We start from the raw sequence: 19,494 nt of genomic DNA on the forward strand, positions 1-19,494 counted from the left end.
CCCCCCAGCAGCCTAGGCCTATAGCAGCATAACTAAGGGAAGGCTCAGGGTCACCTGATCCACCCTAACTATAAGCTTTATCAAAAAGGAAAGTCTTAAGTCTAATCTTAAAGGTAGAGAGGGTGTCCGCCTCCCGAACTGAGACTGGGAGTTGATGGTCATAACCTCCTGGCGGTTGTGCGTTCGTGTGATCTTGCCTGACATCCACCGGTGCCACTGTAAAAGCAGAGTTTTTCGACTGCGCCTGGTTTCGTGGATATATTTTCCCTCCTGCTGCACTGTGACCAGAGGATGTAGAGAAAAATCCATGACCTGAGGTTACTGCATGTCGGGGGATGTTCCTGTACAGGGACTCGCTGTTTTACCTGGAGACAGACTGAAAACATTCAGTGCTCATCTAAAGCCTGTTAAACACATTGAATTCGTTAGTGTCACAAACACCTGACTGACTCTGGTGCTGAATGTTTTCTCATCCTCTTTCTCTTCTCCCAGGTCTCTCCTCTGCTCAAGGGCTTCCTGGACAGGATGCTGGTGCGAGACCCAGCTCAGAGGGCCACAGCCAGCGAGCTTCTCAAACACCCCTTCCTGACGAAGGCGGGTCCACCGTCCTGCATCATCCCTCTGATGAGGCAGAACAGAATGAAATGAGACATGTGACACTAACACCTCTGGATCCTGGGGGGGGGGGGGGGGCGCCGTGTGAAGGGTTCCTGTGGAAAGTGCTGTGAGCGGTGAAGCCAGTGTGTTTTTATGTGAATCACTGAACTGTGGGGAGTGTATCCCCTGAACAAGAGGCAATAAGGCTGTGTGTGTAAACATATGGTGCCAACACCATTAAGTGTGTGTGTGTGCGTGTGTGTGCGTGTTCTCGCTCTCACCTGGAGGTGTGAGGGCGGAGCAACAACTTGCCTGTTGGGTGTTTTTTTGTTTTTTAAATTGAAGGGCCTGACCTGGAAAGGACTCGAGGAGTGAGGCTGTTTTTATTCCTCCATCTGGGTCTTACCTGGATTTTACGTGTGAGGACTGGGCTTTGCACACCAATCGGATGCTTTGAAGGAGCCGAGATCCTATTGGCTACTTTAAGAGAACGATGGAGCGAGATCTTAATCTCACTGTTGGACAGTCTGAAAGCTGAATTGACTTCACTGCAGACTCCTCTCTGACTCAGAGCTCACTACTGAGGAGGAACTCTCTCCACTCAAACATGAGTCGGACACACTTTGTTTTGGAGCTGTAGAAATAGCAGCGTCTGTTGTAAACATACACTAAGTCAAAAGGTAAACACTGGAGCTGACAGATGAACTTTCCTCTCACTGCCTCCTTATTTTCCTGTGTAAGTACAATGAACATAGAGAGAGTTGGATGTTTTACTATCCCTATTTTGTGATTGTTTTATTGTAATTATTTGTTTCCTGGTCTGTTTTAGAGTGAAATGTGATGATTTTGAAGCACTGTCTGAGAAATAGAAGCTGCACTCCCATGTGAATTCAGCACACACAATATAGACACTAGACGACGTATTTGTTTGTGTGTTTTTTGTTTTTTTGTTTTCCAACACCGGACCAGAGAGGACTTGAACGTCAGTCAGACCAGCACTGTCTAAATGGGTCTAAAACACTGACGGACCACAGACATGATGCCCCTGCATATTATTCTGTTAACAGTGTCTTCTGGAGGCTTGTCCACACCCTGTTTTCACCTGAGAGAGAAATCGAATGGGCCTCAAGCTGGGGTAGAAGATTAACCAGCTGCTTTGAGCAGGTTGTTTTCATCCTGTGATGCACGTCAGCTTCCTGGTAATGGGATCTCTGGCCCGGAGGAAACGCACGGCGGCTGTTTTCAGTAAACACTCAGCTGCTCGGCACTTGTCTCCTTCCTCTGCTGGTTGTCCACTTGAATTTATGAGTGTTTGACTGGCTACTCAGTGCATCTGGCACATCGCTGCTCAATCCACCTCAGAGTGTGAGCGCTCAAAGAGGCAAACAGCGAAGGGAAACTCTTACACTACTCAGCGAGACACACGGAAAGAAGTGGCAGAGGTCACGAAGGTCATATCTGTCATGAGTTGTGTGTGCAGATGTGATTAATTTAGCTTTTGAATCTAAGTCGACGTGAATGTGGGTTGTGACAGTGAACTGTCAGTCAGATGAAGGAAACACGAGCATGAGCTAGAAGAAAATATCAGGCCCAGGTAAAATTGTTCAGGTGGCACAAACGTGCTTTCAGTGCTCAGTGCTGATCAAAGTTGAGTAAATTTCCCTACTAAGATTTGGATTTAGTCCCCAGTTAACTTCATTTATTACAAGCTCTGCGTCAGACTTTGAGGTCTGTTGTTCGTTGGGGATTCTGTCGATTTACCTTTAGTAGTTTTCTAAAGCCTTCATGGTGGAGCTAAATGTGTAACTTGTTTTAGGAACAGGGTGTGTGAGGTTGTATTCACATCAGATCAGTCACTGGAAATCACTTTGACACCCTCAGCTGATCTACCATCTACCAAATGTCACCCAACTCAGCAGGTTTAGTGACACCATGGAGAATTAGTCACAGCTAAGTTTTGTCCTTCCACTGCCACCAGGAACCATCCTGTACCCACGCCACGCCAAGGTCTGCGTGTTAGGATTGTTTCTGAAACGGATCATGTGCAGACGGTGACATCTGGGCCTGATCAGAATCAGGTCCCAGAGCAAGCTACTCTGACCCCCCCACCCCGATGATTGGGACGTCAGATGGTTCCAAGCAGTAGGAGCAGCGCCGCACAGTTACACTACATTTACTTGGCTACTATCTTCCAAAGTAAGAAGCCGAAATCCATAGCAATCAATTATTCTTGTGGCATTTTAAGTTGGTGACGTGTCAAAACACTTTATAAAACCTTTTTTGACCGTCCCCCCCAAAGATTGGGTCACCTTACTAATTAGGTAGCTAGCTAACTGGCTAAATTAGCTGAGCTATCCACAACAACAGCACACAATTAGTTTGTGAGGCTGTACTCGTCATTAAAAATGGTAACTGCTGATAAATCACACTGTTCCCGACAGAAAACTGCATCTTAATAGACTGGAACTAGTTGAAGCTACATGAATCATGCTGTAGGACGAGGTTCTTTAGATGTTCCTGTTCTCTGGTTCGACAGAGTGTCCTCACAATCAGGTTCCCAAGTCCGACTATTGATCCCAGCTGAATGGTTTAAATGTGCTGATTGATCATGTACCCACTGTGTTTTACTCTGGGTCTGTGCTTTAATAGAGAGACGAGACCTTCATGCAGCCTCCTGATCATTGTCATGCAGTGTACCAGTGTTTAAGTCATCACACAGTATTTAGGGAAAGTCGTACTTTTTGAGGCTGAAAGTGTTAAAGAGAAAAATACCAGCAGCGGGTTCGAGAGCACATTTGTTTTAATTGAGGTCAGGTGGATTATGTTGAGGATTTCCTGGAAGTCAGTGACTTTGGAGTTAGGTGCTTCCTGGGGAAACCTGAAACTCCAGCTCAGCTGTTCACCAGGCCTACAACGTTATGGCTGTTTCCTCTACAAGCCTATTTTACAAATACTGGTTTTCTAGAAATATTTCAGATTTACTCTGTTTCCCTAACAGTGGCTCACATTGTCTGCTACCTGCTGTTTGCCCAGGTGTGAACAAACATCCTGTGATGGTACAGGTGTCGTCCCACATTTGATCAGTTGTCCTTTGATTGTCCATATGAAAATTATTCTGCTGGTTCACTGTTGTTGTGTGTCAGGAAGGTTGTCGCTACGTTTGTCGACCAGACTCTACTGCTGTGTGTGTGTGTGTGTGTGTTTGTGTGTGTGTGTGCGCGTGCATGCGCGCGCTTCTGTCAGGGTACGTACGTTTGCGTAGTTGTAAGTTCCTGTCTTAACATTTACAGTCACTACTTGGCGGGTGATGACTCTGATTTGACACTACGACTGTTGGTGATGGTGAAAGGAGACGCGGTGCTTTACTCTTCGTCGTTGCGTGCATTGCGGTATTTGCATCTTTGGGCCGATGCGTTTAAGGTGACAGTTCTCATTTACGTTCCTCGGTTTTCACATTGACCACTTCACATTGAGGGTTTAATGTTGTTACCAAGTGCCTCAGAGTCGGTGGTCCTCTCACCTCTGTGGGGTTGTCGGACACAGACCAGGTCCAGGTCAGGGGGACTGTTCAGGAAGCGGGGGGACTGTTCAGGAAGCGGGGGGACTGTTCAGGAAGCGGGGCTGCTGGGACTCATTTTGTGTTTCTGTTGATTTCTTTATTAGTAACTGATGAGTAGCTCCACTGCTGCTGTTCAGGGTTTAGTGCCTTGCTTAGCAGTACACTGACATTTTGGACATTGTCCTGTTGAGTGAGCAGTCTTGCTTCTTGGACGACTCCCCCTCCCCCCCGCAGGACGTACCTCTGGTTTCGACAGTGGACATGTGGTTAGTGGGGTTCGGTTCTGTCACCAGAAATCCTGACCACCTCTGACCAACCAGCCTGCTCTGCAACACACGTGACAGAACAAGCAGAACAACTGAGCTCTCTCTCTCTGATTGATTCTTGTCATTGACCGGTCCATTGTGTAAAAGCTGATTTTGTTGATCAGTATTGACGTTTTGTGAATTTGCAACAACTGTACCTGCATCATCATGTTTTGTAAATTTCACTGGTATTGTAAAAACATAGACTTCACTTTGCAAATTGTACTTTTTTTGCAAATACATCTTTGTAAAAGTCACGTGTGGTGTCTGCTTCCTGTGAAACGTTTCCACAGGAAAGGCTCAGATCAATAAGAGACCCAGAAAAATGTCTACGTGACTGAACGTGGCTGTGCAGCTCTGACCACATCTGTACAGTCAACATCTGTACAAAATGCAAAGAACATGTTGGTCTTTGGTTGTGAAGGATTCAAAACAAAACGTTTGTTCCACAAATCAGATCTAAAACAGTGGTCGCCTATTGGACAGCACTGCGCTCTGTGTCTCGTGCTCTTTGGACATCAGACCCACAGCCCAAACCCATCTGTACACAAGAGATGCTTTACTGGATTAGAAAACTGAAAAGCACTTCCACTGTTTGGTTTCAAATATGCAGGACTTGGTAGAGTACAGACAGGTTTGTACTGTTGGAGCATCTCATCCTGGTGCTGGTAACGGGCCCGGAAACTCGTGCTCAGCGGCTGCTTCACTGTTGGAGTGACTGTGGTACATTCTTTCCATTTGGACGAGGGAACGATGCACTAACTGGATTAATAAATGTCACAATGAGGCCTGAGTTGAAAGTCACCCTGACTCGTGGTTAAATGCCTGATAACCTCCCACATGCTCCACCAGCAGAAACACAACAGAAGCTCATTCTGCGCCGCACTGCAGCAGCAGGCAGTCAGCAGGCAGTCAGCACAGCTGTATTTTTAGCACTTCTGTCAGTCCGCAGGCCGCAGCTCTTCTACTTAAACAATCAGCCTCGTACACACCACAGGGCAGCTGTGTTTGTTTGGGTCCCAGGGACGGAAAGTGAGGCAGTAGTGAGAACAGTCCTCAGGTTCTTCACTGGCTAGTTTAGAGGCAGGATCGTGCACGTTATGTAAAAAATACCATACATGTAGACCAGTGTTCAAACTGGTCTGATGGCCTGAAAGCTCCAGGCTCGAGGTGGACTTGGTTTGTACGAGTCATGTTGAACTGACAAGTAACACGACAGACAGTCGAGGTGCACTGATGTGATTTCTATCACATGTACGTTGTCGGGCTGATCATCTTTTACAAAGTAGTTTGAGCTGAGTTTTCTAACTTTACTGGATCCAACTACAGATAAATGAGAGAAAATGTAGTTTCACTTCTTCAGAGTGAAGTAACTGAGTTTGTAGTTTCCCCAACACTGAAAAATTGTTATAGATTATAGCTGGAGATGTGTAGAGGACAGTATTTTCTACAGTCCAGTCGGTGCACGTACCCCCAGGAACCAGGTCATCACTGCTACAGTACGTTGCTGAATCAATATAACACAGAAGACAAACTGCTTCTGCTTTCAAAATTAGATGTGAAACCGAAAAGATGAATGAGTAAAACCTGAAGTGAAACTGTGAGCAACACAGTACGTGGCCAAGGTTTTACTGAAGTAAGACGTAGTAATACCACAGTATTATTTAAAGTACTGGCATAAACGGAGATACAGCAGGATTACAGACACACACAGAACCAGACACAGCCTCCCTGGTGGAGGTAACTATAGTCAAAAAACAGTACTGATAAAAATTCTTTTACACTTTTAAAACCAGTTTTTGTTCATAAAATCCACAGTGTTGCTCACAGAGACAAGACGCTGAAGAAAATGGGACCTTTTGATGGTGATGTCATCAGCTCCTGCTGACTGGTCAGACTGGCAGTGTGGAAACGTACCCAGTGTTACAGTCGTCTCTGGCCTCCCCTACTTACAGCAGCAAAAGTAAACGCCACATTTCACATGAATGCATGTGATCGTACTGGATCATGGTGACTGATGTGTTACTGTGTTCATGGCTTTAATAAGGTAAGGTGGTAACAGTGGAGCTGGTGGTAACTGGTTTACTGCCTACAGCCTACTTGTACTGTGAAGTACTTCACTGCTGGGCTTGTCAACTATAAAGTCTGATGATTCTACTGTGTTTTGTTAAATTCATCTGAATCTGAAAAGCAACGAGTTATCAAACACATGTAGTGCAGTAAAAAGTACAGTAGTTGCCTCTGAAAAGTACTTAGTCTAGTTACTTTCTAAGATTCTAAGGGTACTGCGTGTCCTAACAACTAGGCTATGAATGTACAGCTGTGCGTGTGTACTTAGAAAATAACTAAGTACATTTATTCAAGTACTTAAGTACAACTGAGTGATTTTAGTCTGCTACTTCATCCTTTGACTTTCAGAGACATTTGTACTTGTTACTGTAGTAAAACTTCAGGACTTGTACTTGTACTATCAGAGTACTTTTACACTGTGTACTTCTCCCATCGGAGCTGGAAACGTAGAGGAAGTAAGTGGTCAAAAGTTGCCTTGACTACGGCTGCTGTGTGTGCGTTTCCCAGAATATGACGGCGCAGCGCAGGTGGGCGGTGCTCGTGGCTCGCGGCGGCCAATAGGAAGCCTGGGTGTCGCTGTCAAACAGCTGATCGATGAGTCAGGGAGGCAGCAGCCGAAAAGGTGCCACTTGTTGCCAAGCAGGAGCAGCGACCGTCCGCCGACCCGCGCTCCGTGCTCGCTCTCCGTCCTCAGACGTGTCCGTGAATCCACCCGGAGCCGCCGCCTCAGCGCAGGACCACCCCGCTGCCGCTGTCTCCAGTCATCAGGTGAGACGTTTCGCCGTCCACACCGCTCACGTTTGGTCCATTCAAACGGGTGAGGTGACGGGTTGCGACCAGTAACGGGCAGCCGTTACCACACTGTAACGTCATAGGGTCACGTACATTGTTGATCTGGGACGTGGACGTCCACGTTCACGTTGTGGGTCAAAACGGCCTTTTCTGCTCAGATTTAGCCTGTTGTTGTCTTTTAGCCTGTTGTTCATTCAGCCTTTTAAAGTGCGGGAGTTTAACGCATTCATGTTTTTAAAGGGTCAAGGACTCGTTTAGGGGAGTGTGAGGGGAGTGTGTGTCTGTTTCTGGACGGACTTCAGTCTGGATTTGGTTTTAGGGTTCAAGAGTTTTTTGGTTAGTTTGGATTCATGGAAACGGGAAAGTCACTTGTAACTATTTGGGTGGTGGCTTCAGGGTGTTTGTGTTGTAAAACATGTAAATTAGTTACAGCACGTTTGGGTTTGAGGTGTTAACGAACTGGTCAGAGCTCAATCTGAAGATCAGTGAGTTCACAGTGAACAAATTCTTATTGAATTATTAAAAAATGTGTGTGACACTGTGTGTGACTTTAGTCTTGACCCACAGGTATCAACACCTGGGTGTGTGTTGACTCCGTTTACTGCAGCTTTATTAATGTCAGTGTGCAGCAGCTGACACACACACACACACACACACACACACACACACAGTGATGTGCTGACACTGGGATTACATGCATGGACACATCCTGAGATGAGGATCTGGGGCACAGACATGAAGAAAAGGCCCCCCCCCTCCTACAAACTGAGACAAACAACACAGTGAAGGCTGTTTTTTCTCTGTGTGCAGTTGGTTTAGTGTCTCTTTGTGACTGGTTGTTTAGACTCTAGTCATTTTTAACATTTGTTTTTCAGTCATTCTGTGTGTTTTCGTGGTCATTTTGTGTTTCTCTGCACTCACTCTGTGTCTGTTTGTAGTCACTGTGGCTGTTTTGTGCCTTCTTCACCAACAAGACGTTAACAAAGAGTCAACCAGGGGGTCAACCAGGGCCCTTGCCCCTCTTAGGGCCCCTGGGCCTGTGCCCAGTAGGCCCATTCAGTGATCCGCCTGTGGTTACATGTGGAAGTGGTAATAAATGAACTGATACATGTTAGAAATACATGAGGTGATGGTTGAGAAGGGACACAGCAGGACCTGGAGCAGGTTAGTGCTGAATATAAAAACTAAGGTCTGAGTTTCCTTCAGAAGCAGGAACACGTGGCAGTGTGTGTTCAACAGTGAAGACAGGATTTAAAATATAAGCACATTGTTAACCTCCCGTCATTCACGAGCAGCCATCTAAAAGTGACTCCATGTTTGTTTATTAGCTGCTAGTTTAACCAGCACTTACTCTGAACCGGAGGCGTTTTATGGGCCGCGTTACAAAGACGTGATGTTGGCTGCAGCTCGTTATAACAGGAGCATCTCTGTGACCTGCACTAGCACCGTGTCAGCACTTCCACTGCCTGCTGTGCACGTTCACTGTGTGTGGTGTACACTGACTCTTCAGAGCGTGACAAACAGCTCAGACGGCCTGAGCAGGTGCACATAACAATGTGCCACCTCATCTGTTCTTCACACTGAATTAAAGCCACTTATCTCTGATTAGATTTGGAGAAGAGGATGTTGTTTTACTTCCTCTCTGCTGCATCAGTAAAAATACTTGTAACATATACAATTTAAAATCCTCCTTTTCTTCCCCTACAATATGTAGAAACGTGTTTGCTACAAACATTTGATGAATCACTTGTGTTTCACATGTGGAGCAGATTGAAACATGTAAAAAGCAAACGCCTCTGAACCCAAACACAATGAATGCCTCATGTTTCTAAGCTTCTCCTGTAACATTTCAAAATAAAGGATCACTGCTAAGTGTGTTTACTGAGCTGTTAAAGCACATCAGGGGTCATACTGTAGTGCACCGTGTGCCATAATGAGACATGAAGTTAGTGCATGTGTGTTTGCCTCAGTCACGGAGAGAAAACAAACACTGACACTGGACGTGAACGCAGCACCTGTTTGTGTCACACGTTCAGAAATCCAAAGTGCAGCAGAGCACAAAGGGCCAAGTTCAGACGGGCAGAGCCGCCCCCACAGCTGCTGGTCGACCAGGCCGACGGACGCGTCTCACTACCAGCTGACTGTGCCAGAGCAGAGGAGCAGCGTCCTGTCTGGGCTTGGCTTTACTTCACGTGCGTGCAGCCTGCTCGGTGCTTCCTGCCGCGTTCCCAGTGGAAGTTTCAGTAGGTGGTGATGTGTTTCTCATCATCACCAGCTCTTCCTCTCTTTGCTCCACGCAGATCACTGTTGTGGCTGGAAACAAAACACGCATCACTTCCTGTGCACCAGACAGTATTACCAAGAAAGAGCAGTGTGTTTAGATACGTCACACTGATGTACCATCACATCGTGTGTGTGTTTGGTTTACTCCTGCAGTACACACAGCCAGGTTACACCCCCACATGCAGCATCAGGCTCATGTCACTGACAAAACAACAAGGAGGCTAAAAAGTCCGTTTTCTTAAACGTATATTAAAATGGTAAAGACCAGTCAGGACAAACTGGTCTTCACTGACCGCCTGACTCGTGACAGGGTCTCAGTGGGACAGCTGTATGTGGGCAGGTCGCAGGTCGTATGTGCACTTTTATTTATATCTATCTGATAAAACTGCATTTAAACTAGTCTATTTTATTTTTATTTTCCTAATGGACATTTCTTTTTCTTTTTCCTTTTCCGTTCTCTCTGTCTTATCTCGTTTCCTTGCTCGCTGCTTTAATGAGGAACACTTCATCCACACTGAGAGCCACTGTACCGGGGCCGGATTCCTTCCACACCAGACCAAGAAAAGCGATTCTGATTCTGAATTGATCATCGTTTCTAAACTAGACTCTGTCTTAGTGTGGCTCAGCCTGTCTGTGGCGAAGAGGAGACAGGATCATAAAAGCTCTGCAAAACCTGCTCCAGGAATGACCTTCCTCTGTAAACTCACACCTGTGTGTGTCTGGAAGCGCAGCAGTGACAGAGGAGGACGTCCCGTCCCTCGGAGCGTGAAGTCACCTGTCACGCCGCACGCAGCCTTCAGTCTTCACTGCCCTGCAACAGAGCAGTGCCAGATTGTACCAGCTGACACTGAAACCAGGGGAAGCAGTGACATTTCAGGCTTGGCAGGGATCTGTAGAGGTTCTGATTGTGGCGGCGTTGATGCGTCACTTCTTCTGACACAACTCTTCTTCATCAGCTTGTGAAAATGTGGCACGAGTGAAGCCAGGCGGTCAGTTCTCAGCCTGCTTACGGTCGCAGCAGTTACAAAAGACAGCATTGTGACTGAGCAGCTATCATGAGGCAGCTGAAGTCTGAAGGTGCAGAATTTATTTTCTCTTCTGTTGCCACAGCGTTCATCCTCTGTTGTTTCCAGCTTGACACCGCAGCAGAAGTTGTACCACAGAGGGGTGCGATGACTAAGATGCAGACCTCCCACACAGGCTGTGGTCACATAAGATGGTGTGCATTTCAGTGCGTGTGTGTTAAACCTCTGTAATATCTGAATCCTGTGTGTGTGTGCCTGTCTGAATGCCATGCTGAGGCCGGGGCCCTCCCTCACTGCTCCTGAGATGACTGGCAGCTGTCTTGACTTGAGAGCACAAAACACAGCAAAGACACCTACACACACACACATTCATACCTCAAAGACTCTGTGGCATTTCGACTGGCGCTCCAACACAGGTGCCACAGGCAGCGCGAGTCATCTGGAGAAAGAGTCGGGTTTGTGGTTCAGCATGAACAAAGTTGTGTCAGGGGTTGTGTTTGTCAGTTTGAAATGGCAAACAGCGCGAGGTGACTGTCGGTCAACTGAGGGCTCGAGGCCCGGCGGGCCAGGAGCGAGGGGTCAAGGCCCGGCGGACCAGGTGTGAGGGGTCAGGAGCGAGGGGTCGAGGTCCGGCGGGCCAGGAGCGAGGGGTCAAGGTCCGGCGGACCAGAAACGAGGTGTCGAGGCCCGGCAGACCAGGTGTGAGGATTTGTCCAGAGGAGCAGAACAAGAGGAAGGTTTTAGGTCTGAGTGTTTCATTTGAGGAGCAGATTCTCCACCAGCTGCTGTTTCTCTTACTTATGATAAAACATCCTTATTGTTTGTGTATTTGTATATTTTAGGCTGCTTTTATGTTTGAGCCTTATGTTTTGTTGTCGTTTCTTTTGGGATGATAGTGAAGCTGAACTTGATGAGCAGTAACACTTCACTAATAAATGACAGTGTCGTATGAACTCCGAGCTTCTCAGAACCCAGATGAAGTAGTAACAGTAACAACAGGCACAAACTGTTAAGTTGTAGTATAACTAACATACCACCAGTGAAGGGCTGCAACAATCAGCCCATTGATTAGTTGATCAACTGAAACTGAACTGGCAACAATTTTGATAAGTGACTAATTGTTTAGGTCATTTTTTAATAAAACAAATAGCTCATTTAAAATCCTCAGATGTGAACATTTTTAGCAAACTGTGTATTTTTCATTCCACTGGGATCCGTGAAACTGTCACAGGCTTTTTACACTTTTCTGGTGAAGCGATGAATCGAGGCAGTTCTCTGCAGTGATCAGTTCGGTGCAGCGCCGTTCCCCTATTATGTGTTTGCTGTAAAGCGACAGAGGAAAAGTGTGAGAAGGACAAAGAGGCCGTTTGCAGCCAGGACACACACTAACATCTGCTTCAATGAGTGTTTGCATGTCGACGTGTGAAGTCACTGGGCCAAAGCTCGGTTTGTTGTCAAACCCAAACTGAAGACTTTTGTCACTGAAGCTGCCGAGTGGTTGACAGCAGCTGACAGGTGTGAATGAGAATGACAGGTGGGCGGCTTTTTGTCAGCTGTCTCCGGGCTGAAGCAATGAGCAGGCTGGTTCACAGCTGACGACACCTTTAGCCTTTTCTTTCACAGCTGGGACGTCACACGTCTTCAGACATTGAATCCTTGAAGCTGCTGAGCTCCTCATAGTGAGGACGGGGACAAAGACATTGGCTCCCTGTCCATAGATCCTTTACCTGGACGTGTCCTCAGTGTATGTGTGTGTGTGTTTTCCCTCCTTCTGACTCTGCATCTCTGCTGTGTCCTCAGGAAGTCTGGTTTGATGTCTGCGTCAGTCCTGTATCCATGGCCGTGTGGATGCGTCAGTCTGGTGTGTGGACTCCTCCTCCTGGCCACGTCACCGCTCCTCGCCACAGGTATGACCTCCTGCCCCACTAGTCAAACTCCTGTGTTCCATCATTCATTCCCTGCAGCAGACAGCTGAATGTTTAACGAATGGGCCAAACCTTCACTCACATCACAGCTGAAGTTTCCCAGATCCGATGGTTTTTCCTCCATGTGTCTCAGACCAGATCTGGGCTCATAGACCCGATTCCTCTCCGACCTCTGACTGTGTGTTTGCCGTCAGAACGGTCAGATCAGGATCCATGTGGTCGTTTTAACGTCTCCTCCTCTGCACATACGGCCTGTCGTCATTGTTTGGCGTCGGCCCCTCATAGACCGGTAACAATAGACATGGAGGAGACGGGGTCAGTGGAGAGACCAGGATGTTTCACATGTGGTGGACGTTTATGGAGAAGCTTCTGATCAGGACAAACTGGGAGGAACATATCGTAACCCAGTGGTTTGGGAGGAAACTGGGCCAAAAAAAGAGAACATGTTCTTATTGGCTTAAATATTCAAATTGGCCAGGAAACACATTTTGGTTTAAACATAAAAATAAACAATAAGAGAGTCGTATTTTTCTTTAAAGGTTTAGCTGAGACCTTTCATGTGGCATCACTGTGGCTTTGTTGCATTTCCTCTATTGATTTATCAAAGGAGAAACGATTCAGAAGTCTCAGATATTTGTACGTAGCCGTGAGCTGAATGTTCAGGTGCATGTTATCGATAATGGCGCCTTCTGAAAACTGTGACTGTAATTATTTAGTTATCTGAGATATGCCGGGTTTATACAGCCCAGATAAATGTTCATTAGTGGCTCAGCTCAGCACGTTCACTCTGTGTCACAGGTTCGAAACTCACGGGCTGGTTCTTCATCCTCATCAGAACTTTATTTGCTTGTGGGCGTCACACTGTTTAGCTGATGTCATGAAGTTAGTTTTCTGGGTCTGTTCTCGCTCAGAACGTGAATCACTCTCCTTCCTGTTTCTGAGTGAAGTGCCAAGAGTTTAAATTATAACTGCTTTAATTCTAATGTTGTGAAATCATGTGTGTGATGAATCTCATACTCTCAGTGTGAGGAGGTCAATAAAGTGCCTGGGAAGCCTTCAGGTTTCTCTTCCAGTTGTAGCTTCATTTACAGTGTTTCTGGTGATTTTCCACTCAGCCTCACACTTGACCTACTCCTCACATGTTGATGTTTGGGGTTAAGGAGCTCGTGGGGGTGGTGGAAACCGTAGTTCTGCAGAAGCAAACTTTTAAGGTGGAAGGTGAAGAGATAGAGGAAGTGGGTAGCAGAGATCGTGTTTAGGTTTTTCAATAATTCAGTGGATTGGTCTGTGAAGTGAACACACCCTGTCAAAGCTCAGCTGAGATCTTCAGGTTGAGCTCTGACCAGTTCGTTAACACCTCAAACCCAAACGTGCTGTAACTAATTTACATGTTTTACAACAGAAACACCCTGAAGCCACCGACCCAAATAGTTGCAAGTGATTTTCCTGTCGATGAATCCAAACTAGATCCCAATAAACTTTTGAACCCTAAAACAAAATCCAGACTGAAGCCCGTCCAGAAACAGACACACAGTCCCCTCACACTCCCGTAAACGAGTCCTTGAACAGTGCCGACTGCTCTGGCAGTGCTGTCCTTCGCGTAGACAGCTGCGAGTTGCCCGAGATGTACACAGTCTGCAGGATTAACACAAAATACACAACATGTATGAACCAGACCCTGACCCTCTACACAGCCTTTTCCCCACATCACCTTGCTGTCATCCATCACGCTCTCACTGAGACATTGTGCCAGTATGTTGCTGTTCAGACATTCAGCTTTTCTCCAGCACAGAATGAGAGAAAAGGGCTGTTCCTACAAATCAAACTGAGGTGAACCTCAGAGCTTCTGGCAGGGGCAGCTGGTGGAAGCACAACCTCCACAGCGTTCATCCTCTTCTTCAGGGCCCAGAGAAAACAGACGCAGCAGTGCTGCAGAGATGGGGGAAGAAACAAGAGGGAAACAGGAAATGGTGTTTTAATTCTGGGGAATAGAAAGATGAGCCAGTTGCAGTGGCGTGACGTGCCAACACAAAGGTCTCATCACAGTGTTTTGTGTTTCCGCAGGCAGAACGAGCAACTGTACTCACCCTCTGGTGCCCGAACATGGAGGTTTTCGCTGCGATCCATCTCCATGCAGAGGTTTCCCTCAGAAGAGCTCCATCTTCCTCTTCTGTGAGGACGAATACCACATCAGCAACAAGGTCCGTGTGTCCAGGTGTCACCACGGGAGGTGGCAGCCTCCCATACCTGCCTGCATCCCTGCTAAAGGTGAGAGTCTGCAAGACTGAAGGCAGAGGAGAGTAGCAAGCAGCATGGTGTTTATGTTTGCTGTCGAGAGTGTGGTGTTAGGTTTCACTGCATCAGCCTGTTTGGCTTTGCCATCAGGTTCCCTGCATGGACTGATTTCATGCTGAGTTCACTGAAGACCTGAAAAGCTGTAGGCAGGAAATGATATATTTTGGTTTCGGCCTCTCAAATGTGTAAAATTGTTGCTGTTTCTTCTTCCGGTTGTTTGGTCAGACAGGATGAATCACACTAGGCTCCAGGAAGTGCTGATGTTTCACAGAATAAATAAGAATAGGGTCAAATCTGTGATGAAAACAGCTGTGATTTTGTCCCAACACAATGCAAACCGTACCATTACCAGCAGTGACAAAGATTAGCAAACGTTAGCCTGCAACCAGCTCTGCATTTATTTAATTTCCTAGAAAAGCAAATCAGATTCAACAGGAGTTAATATCTACGGACATAAAATGCTGTGTTGTTTGTCACAGAGAGATTATGTCATCGCTGTGGAGCTCATCCAGGTGTGACTCCCTCCCTGGTGCAACTGCCTGCTCTCGCTCTGGAGCTCGATGCAAAGAAGACATGATTCACGTGACTTTAAAATGCCCTTCGTTATTAGTCAGCAGATGTTCTCCAGACATCTCTTGACATTTCCCAGCGGCATTCTTCAGTGATTACCCCAGTTTATAATCTACTTGTGGATCATCACCGTGTTGGTCCAGGCAGTTTAAAGGCTGATTAGTCATTTTATGGCACTTCCTTTTTTTTGCTCTGATTGTTCCGAACGTAGACGTCATGCCATTGTTTTGGTCGGGCTACAGGGTTAGATTCACAGTGCCAGTTGTTGTCATGGATGGGTTACTGAACGGGCCTATTGGAAAAGGCCCAGTGGCCCAGGGGGTGAAGGGACTGTTGGAAAGTCAATCACATGACAACATAAAGGGAAACAATAGATACAAAACAACTACTAAGAGACTTGGCATGATGAAAGAGAGACAGGTAAGACCCCAACCGCAGTAACAACTGCAAACATGCAGAATGACAAAAAGAGGCACAAAACTACAACAGAGATGAAAAGCAATTAAAAATAAACACAAAACGAGTAGAAATAGGTGCAAAAAGCTTAAAAATGAACACATAATGGCCAAAACAGATGCAATACAAACACCCTGACCTGACAAAGTGAAACCCAGGGCATTGCAGCCCTGCAGCCTCACCAGATAACGCATAATCAGCAGCTCACATTTCTCCTTTCACCCACTTCAGAGAAACACACACACACACTCTGCAGGGCAACGAGAACCCTTACATAACTCAGACCAGTTCTGACTTCCTCTGTCATCTTCACTCAAACGGGCTGCGACAGGAAGTCAGAGCGCAGAAAGAGGAAGTGGGCGAATTCGCTGAAATAACTATTAAATATTGTCACAACTTCATGGGAACCTGTGTTCATATTGTCATGGGCTCAGAGAACCCACAGCTTGTATTCAATAAACGTATTTGGTTGATTCCATTTAAAAGCCCAGAGGTTTCCCACAGTGTGGCAGCACAGGTCACTGTCAGGCTTCACAGCTTCAGCTCATTGTCATAAAGTTTGGCTGCCACATGAACTTATTGTTTTAAAATGTAGCTACACTGTTGTTCACGGTCCAGATGTTCTTTTTCTGGTGAATAATTTGGCCGAATGTGATTTTTTTTTTGTCTTGTTCTGGAATTAGAGATGATTTATTAACCATTTCATCTGTTATGTCAATAACGGTGAAAACCAACTTTCTAGAGCCCAAGTCGATGTTTTCAAATACATTGTTTAGTCCAAAACTCAAGAATATTCAATCTACACCTACAGCATGTAAAAAGGGAAAACGCAGCACAGGAACCAGCCAAAGTTTGAACAATTAATCAGTGATCAGGATTGTTGATTCATTTTAATTATATGTTTTGGTATCATTGTGTCCAGATGTGGCAGCAGCAGAGTTGTGTAGTTTGTGTTGTCAGTGTCTGTAGTTGTGTTTCTATTTCAACATTTGTCTCTCTTCCTCAGAGGGTCCTAACATGAACGCTGACAACAGACTGAATAACCCAGTGTCCAACATGGCCACAACGGCAGTGGGTGTGTCCATCTTCCTGCTCACCACCACCGCCTGTCTGGTGGTCAAGTCCCGCCTCTTCCCCTGTCACTCACACGGGTAAGAAGATTATTTACTGGACTCACTGACAAACAAGTTACACTGAATGGCAACAGACATTTTATAATAAATGTAAATGATAGAGGTCAGAGGTTTACATTAAAGATATGTATTCTATCTAATGTCTTTTCAGCTCCAGTGAGACTCAAAACAAACTGACACCATAAGCCGCTTTTTGCCCCTCCCACCACATTCTGTTTCCTAGAAATGACGTAAACTACGGATGTCTGGTTGGGGCAGACTTTACAAACTGCACCCTCCAGTCTGATGCTAGCGTTAGCTGGCTAACAGTAACTGTGTCAGTCCAGTGAAGCTCTGTTTACTCCTAAAGTTACACAAAGCTCCAGTTCCTCCCAAATTAAAATCATATTAATTCAACACAAAGGTAAAATCCTGACCATGCTAGGTGGCTAGTGCTACCAAAACAAACAGGTTAGCTTTAGATGCTAACACGTCCAGAAGGAAGAAGGCCACATCTGGATCCAGTCTGAGTCCTCTGGCTGCTTTTAACCCTCTCCATGTCAAACAGCCAAACCCATGTTAACCCTGGTTGTTGCTCTTTCTTTGTCCCACTCTCTCTGTGCTAAAGACGCCACCTCTTCACTCTGACAGCTGCTGGTTCAGACTTTTAGCTGCCCAGAGCTCCTCCATGGCTGTTTGACATGACTACTGGCTGGAAAAACCCTTCTTCTAACCTTGGCTAGGCGGCAGGCGGGGCTGATTTACAGACCGTACTTTGACAACACAGGGTGGAGAAGCTGGAATAACAACAGGAGGCTGTAGGCAGCAGAGGGTCATGGAGGTGTAGCTGGGAGACACCATGTCCCACTGTCACTGGGGTTAGCAGACTGTAGGGGAAATGTTGCGTAACGCACTTAGAGTAACTCTCTCTCTCACTTCTTGTCTGTGTCCCAGCAGCCGTCGCTCCTCAGACCAACTAGACCTGATGGTGGATGGACTTCCTGTCTCTCTTCCCTCCTACGAGGAAGCAATGTATGGCAGCTGGGGGCAGCGCCTCCCCGCCTGCTCAGCACCTGGGCCCACCCAGCTCCTATTGGCTCAGGAGGCTCTCAGCTGTCAACAGTCATCTCTCAGCAACCAATCAGATGGAAGTCACTGCTCCCTCCTGTCCAGAGAAAGCCCCAACAACCCCCCGCCTCCATACGAGGAGGTCCCAACATCACATCCCAGAGACAGGATGGGTGCTGGGGATGCCCGGCAGCCACATGTTGCACTTTCAGATGACAAGGACACTTGATTGACAGACTGTCAGGTCCATATGTGACACATTTCTAGCACATGGGTTGTAGTTGTTTATCAGTGACAGCACTGTTTTGATTGACAGCTGACAGCTGCAGCGTTTGTTCTGCAGATGTTGGCTGAAACCAACAAACATGGACTGACAATGGACTCATGTGCTGCCTGCACTTTTCCTGGTTGGCTGCAGCTCACCAGAATCAGGACGCTCTGACCTATCACGCTAGTTTAGACCAAGCTGATTGGCCAGCACTAAAGAGGACTGAAGTATGATTATTAAGGACATGTGATTGTTTAGTGTGTGACATGTGTGTGACAGAAGAACGGGTTCACGTGGAAATGTTTCCCTGCTGTCAGGTGACTGTCATCTCTGTTGGAGTTGACAACACATTTTATTGTTTATTTTTTAATGAGAATGTAATCCTTCAGTTTAAATAAGAACAAATCAACCAAGCTGGCGTTAGGAGGGTTTCACAGCAGTGACATAAAAGTGTAAGTGCCTGTGTGTTTTCTCTGTTGTTATGAAGACCTAGTCAGCGGCGGGGCTGATCGATCTTCCCTCGTGAAGTCAGTGTCATGCTACAGCAGCATTTCTCTTTCAGTCTTACTTGGCTGTCGTGTCATTGGACTGCCGTGCACTTTGTGGGTTTGAAGTGCACAGACACTGACTGTGAAACTCAACAGAAGCATGTTGTGATGTTAATTGAAAAGTTAATTTTGTGTACAGATGATATTTAGAGACTTGACAATGGTGGTGAAACAGACTCAATCAGTGTGGAGTGATGTAAAAATGAATATCTGGATTAATTTGAATCTATAGTAAAAGTAATCTGTTTGCTGACTGGATGAATTTGACACTTGCCTGATGGCATCACTGGAGATACAGAGGTGCTTTTATCAAATCCCTCAGATAAGCTTTGACCAATCAGTGATCAAACACTGATCACTTCTGCTTGTCTCTTTGTCCTCACTGTTTTCTTCTCTGTCAATTTTTGACTCTGCAGAGCGACTTACGCCTTCACAGACCTTGAATGTATTGTAAATTTTATGTTCTTTATTGTGGCCAGAAATCTTAACTATTACATGGATTGTAATATTTACAGAATGACTATTTGTACATTGTATTATTGCGCAGAAATATATAATAAATATTGATATGTTTGTTTAACATCCTAACGTGGGTTGTGACTTATGTCACGTTCAATGTAC

General features: G+C 46.2%; 2 protein-coding genes across 5 annotated transcripts in view; both read left to right on the forward strand.

The window, feature by feature from the left end:
- pak4 (p21 protein (Cdc42/Rac)-activated kinase 4) overlaps positions 1-687 on the forward strand; it is a 30,243-nt gene extending 29,556 nt beyond the window's left edge. For all 3 annotated transcript variants that reach the window (XM_020623221.1, XM_020623219.1, XM_020623220.1), the window contains exon 11: positions 493-687. In XM_020623221.1, the coding sequence (XP_020478877.1) occupies positions 493-648 (156 nt within the window). In that variant the 3' untranslated portion in view covers positions 649-687. The remainder of the gene's footprint in view (positions 1-492) is intronic.
- A 5,618-nt stretch (positions 688-6,305) lies between these two features.
- Positions 6,306-19,442, forward strand: LOC109973548 (sushi domain-containing protein 6). Of its 2 annotated transcripts, none has more exons than XM_020623229.1 (5): positions 6,306-7,299; positions 12,432-12,538; positions 14,621-14,824; positions 16,884-17,028; positions 17,944-19,442. In XM_020623229.1, the coding sequence occupies exons 2-5, from the start codon at positions 12,445-12,447 to the stop codon at positions 18,284-18,286; spliced, it is 786 nt and encodes a 261-aa protein (XP_020478885.1). In that variant the 5' UTR covers positions 6,306-7,299; positions 12,432-12,444; the 3' UTR covers positions 18,287-19,442. The 2 variants fall into 2 exon arrangements, with proteins under 2 accessions (XP_020478885.1, XP_020478886.1); XM_020623230.1 differs by having other exon boundaries at positions 6,309-7,299; positions 17,947-19,442.
- Positions 19,443-19,494: the final 52 nt, after the last annotated feature.

This window comes from Monopterus albus, unplaced genomic scaffold (genome assembly GCF_001952655.1).
Source record: "Monopterus albus unplaced genomic scaffold, M_albus_1.0 scaffold294.1, whole genome shotgun sequence".
Lineage (NCBI taxonomy): Eukaryota > Metazoa > Chordata > Actinopteri > Synbranchiformes > Synbranchidae > Monopterus > Monopterus albus.